Source organism: Palaemon carinicauda, chromosome 1 (assembly GCF_036898095.1).
Source record: "Palaemon carinicauda isolate YSFRI2023 chromosome 1, ASM3689809v2, whole genome shotgun sequence".
NCBI lineage: Eukaryota > Metazoa > Arthropoda > Malacostraca > Decapoda > Palaemonidae > Palaemon > Palaemon carinicauda.
The window spans coordinates 298,021,137-298,024,857 of NC_090725.1; the positions used below are offsets into that span (position 1 = coordinate 298,021,137).

The window sequence follows — 3,721 nt, forward strand, 5'->3', positions numbered from 1 at the left end:
ATTAATTGGCTTGGATTTTCATAACACTCAAATATGAACAAAGTTTGAAGTCTCTGTGACAACGATGTCCAAACTTATTGATGATTACATGAATTCAACATTTTGCCTGACCGTGACATTGACCTTTGGCCTTGACCTTCCAAAATGTAATCATTTGCAGCTTTTTACACAAGAGTTAATCCCTGCAAGTTTACAGAAAGGTATGATGGGTCGTTTGCGACCCCTACAGCATTTTCAAAAGCTGTTTTTCCCCCATAAATCATCAGCTGTCTCGAATATGGAAGTGATCGACCTGCAAGGGGTGACTAGTCTACATGCCATTGTCTGCTTTAGGACTGATTTTCGTCTAACTTCCCTCCTTCCCCGTTTTTTTACCCCCCCCCCCAGGGGTCGACCTCGACCCTGAATACCTTTATAGCGGTAAGTGATCAAACAGCAAAGTTATTACATAATTATAAATTGTCGAACAGTGTTGATACTTGTTTGGTTCTTTATAGTTGGAAAGTGTGGGTGGATGGTGTGTCTACCACTTGCATGACATTGGTTTTGGCTTAGATGCCATATATTGCCATGAGGTCAATTTTCCCTCAAATGCTAATTTCTGATTTTTTTGGGTTTTTTGCAAATTTTATTTTTTTTCTATTTATTTTGAATTTATCTTCAATAATGGCCAGCAGACAGTATTCCCTCGGCATGTATGTCATCAACACACTTCTAATGGAGTTAAAAAGAGATGTTGATGATAATATGGAGCTTGCAACCCCATTCTTCATTCCAAGTGGTAGATTGGGCTGTAAGAGTTGTTGCGGTCTGCGGCCATTTTGTTGACATACCCGAAAGGTAAGTTGGCATATCTCTATATATTCTTGTTCTGTATAGAATTCGTGATATTTTGGTATAATTTAATGCATAAATATCATATTTTATAGGAGATACAATGATTTTCATAAGAAATTTACATTGTGAACTAGGCCGTCAAAAAATGACCTTTAGATTTCGCCCCTGTTATAACAGTAAATTACATCTTAGTGCACATTTTATTATGTATTTCTGTTCTAGGATAATATGAGTTTATTCTATAAAAAAATTAGCCTCTTCCTATTTCATTTGGGTACCCAAAAAAATTCATGAAATTTGGACAAATTTTTTTGGCCAAAAAAATTTACCCTTTTTTTCTCATTTCAGATCTTGACTTCTATGGGTCCAACTCATTTCCAGCATTTACACGCTGTTGCTTTCCCATCTAAGAAGGTGTCCCTAAAGGGATTTATGTGTATATGTATATTTCTATTTTTTGTGAATATTTACGTCAAGTCTTTTTTTTTTTTGTATACTTGAATTTTTAATATATTTCCAATAAATAGTTATTTTGTAGATGGGTATCATTTATATTTTCAGTAATTTTTAGAATTCTTTGAAGTATTTTTAGCAAGTCAAACAATACAGATTGAAGCATAACTAAATTTTTCCTGAATTTTTTTCGGAGTCGGGGTCGTTCACGACCGAGTATACCCTTAAAGGGGTGTCCGAGTAGCATACCTATCCAGGGTTAAGTCCGGCTAAACTGGCAGAAAATAAGTTATTCAAACATACAGCCAATTTAGGCTTTGTTTCCATGAGAAAGTCGGTTTAAAAATGAATTTCAATCTATTTTGTAACCCGAGACCTTCTGGGCATTACGCAAGCCTTTGATGTATGATAATTAATCACTAGTAATAAAAGTCATACGTTCGAATCTCATAAAAAATCTTATTATTAGAAATGGCATCATGAAATTTATCCTAAAATGTCCCTCATGGCTGACGTCAATATTTCGACACTCATCCCCAAACACTTGGTAAACAAAGCATATAGGTATAAATAAACAAATATACAAAAATATTGGTATTGTGTGTATTCATATAACGTATTAGACAGTCTCTCTTCAATATCAACACCATTGTTTTCGTGATAAAAAATCTTCGTGATGTGAATGTTGGCCGAAAATATCCTTGTCACTAGGACCCCTGTTCATCTCATTCTTCTGGTCTGATTAACCAAATAGAAATGGAGAGAGAGAGAGAGAGAGAGGAGAGAGAGAGAGAGAGAGAGAGAGAGAGGAATTATCCCAGGTATGAAAACTATTATTTTGTCGAACCGTCCCTTTAAACTACAACTTAAAAGGTATAACTTTGACTGATTTATACCTCTCTCTCCATCTTCTTGCTGAGAGAGAGAGAGAGAGAGAGAGAGAGAGAGAGAGAGAGAGGAGAATTAACCCAGGTATGATTAGAATTATTTTGTCGAACCCTACCTTTTAACTCTGACTTGAGGGTATACATTTCGACTGATCTCTCTCTCTCTCTCTCTCTCTCTCTCTCTCTCTCTCTCATAATTCAGTGTTTCAACAACTTAATATTCAGAGAACGTTCTCATCTACAAGCCTGGATCATGAATCAATTAGAGGTCAATTATTCTTTAAGATGACTCGAGTTGATTTATGACATTTAGATAAAGGCCCAGTGTTGGTCTCAAGGAGGCCATTCCCCTTACGATCTGAGAGACGAAAACGCTAATATAGTGATTCAAAGTGCAGGTTTTAAAGGTTTAAAGGTCACTCATGAATGGCAGAGGCAAGGGACAGTAACAATACCCTAGAGAAATATCATATATACATATGATCAACACCCAAGCCATCTCTCAACCCAAGCTAGAACCAGGGAGGGACAGGCAATGGCTGCTGATAACTCAGCAGGTAAACCTATAGGATTTTCCAAATCCATCCTTAGCTCACAAGGATGGTGAGGTTGCAGACACTACTTGAAGCTATCGAGATTGAGCTTGTCTCGAACCCCAGTGCGGTGGATTTCCATACAGGGAGTTTTCCAATTGGCCACCATATTACGAAAGTGATATCTTGAAGACACCTCAGTAATGCGTACAGTGAGAGAGAGAGAGAGAGAGAGAGAGAGAGAGAGAGAAAGAGATTCACTATATAACGATCTATAAAACCATCACAAATCAGGACCCTCATTTATATCCTCGATTATATTTCTCCTTATATCCTATTATCATCTCTTCACAATTGGATTGAAAAAGAACACTAAATAAGACTAAACTAGTGGGGCACTCAGTAGAGCGCAGACCTCCGCTGCAGCAGGTTATTTCTTTACCTTTTGCTCGACCTTGACCTTTGACCTTAACTTGTATTAATTGGCTTGGATTTTCGTGCACTCAAATATGAACAAAGTTTTAAGTCTCTGTGACAACGATGTCCAAACTTATTGATGATTGCGTGAATTCAACATTTTGCTTGACCGTGACATTGACCCTTGGCCTTGACCTTCCAAAATTTAATCATTTGCAGATTTTTACATAAGAGTTAATCCCTGCAAGTTCCATTCCTTTACGGTTAGAATTGTGGCCAGGATCCTGTTCACAAACAAAAGCGCACACAAATATCCTTTCCAGCTTTTTTACATAGAAGTTAATCTCTGCAAGTTTCATCCCTCTACGATTTAAATTGTGGCCAGGAAGCTCTTCACAAACACACAAACACAGACAAACAGTGTAAAACATAACCTCCTACCAACTGCTTTTATTACTTTAAGATTAAAATTGTGGTCAGGAAGCTATTTACAAACACGCACAAACAGGGTGTATAGCATAACCTCCTTCCTACTTCGTTGGCGGAGGTAATAACTCCTCTCATTGGTCTCTGCACTCGTAAAAATAAAGACAT

At 37.1% G+C, this 3,721-nt stretch overlaps 1 protein-coding gene across 1 annotated transcript in view; it reads right to left on the reverse strand.

The window, feature by feature from the left end:
• LOC137639842 (L-threonine 3-dehydrogenase-like) overlaps positions 1–3,721 on the reverse strand; it is a 37,019-nt gene extending 33,298 nt beyond the window's left edge. Inside the window, exon 1 of the mRNA XM_068372088.1 lies at positions 3,662–3,721. Within this exon, the coding sequence (XP_068228189.1) occupies positions 3,662–3,721 (60 nt within the window). The remainder of the gene's footprint in view (positions 1–3,661) is intronic.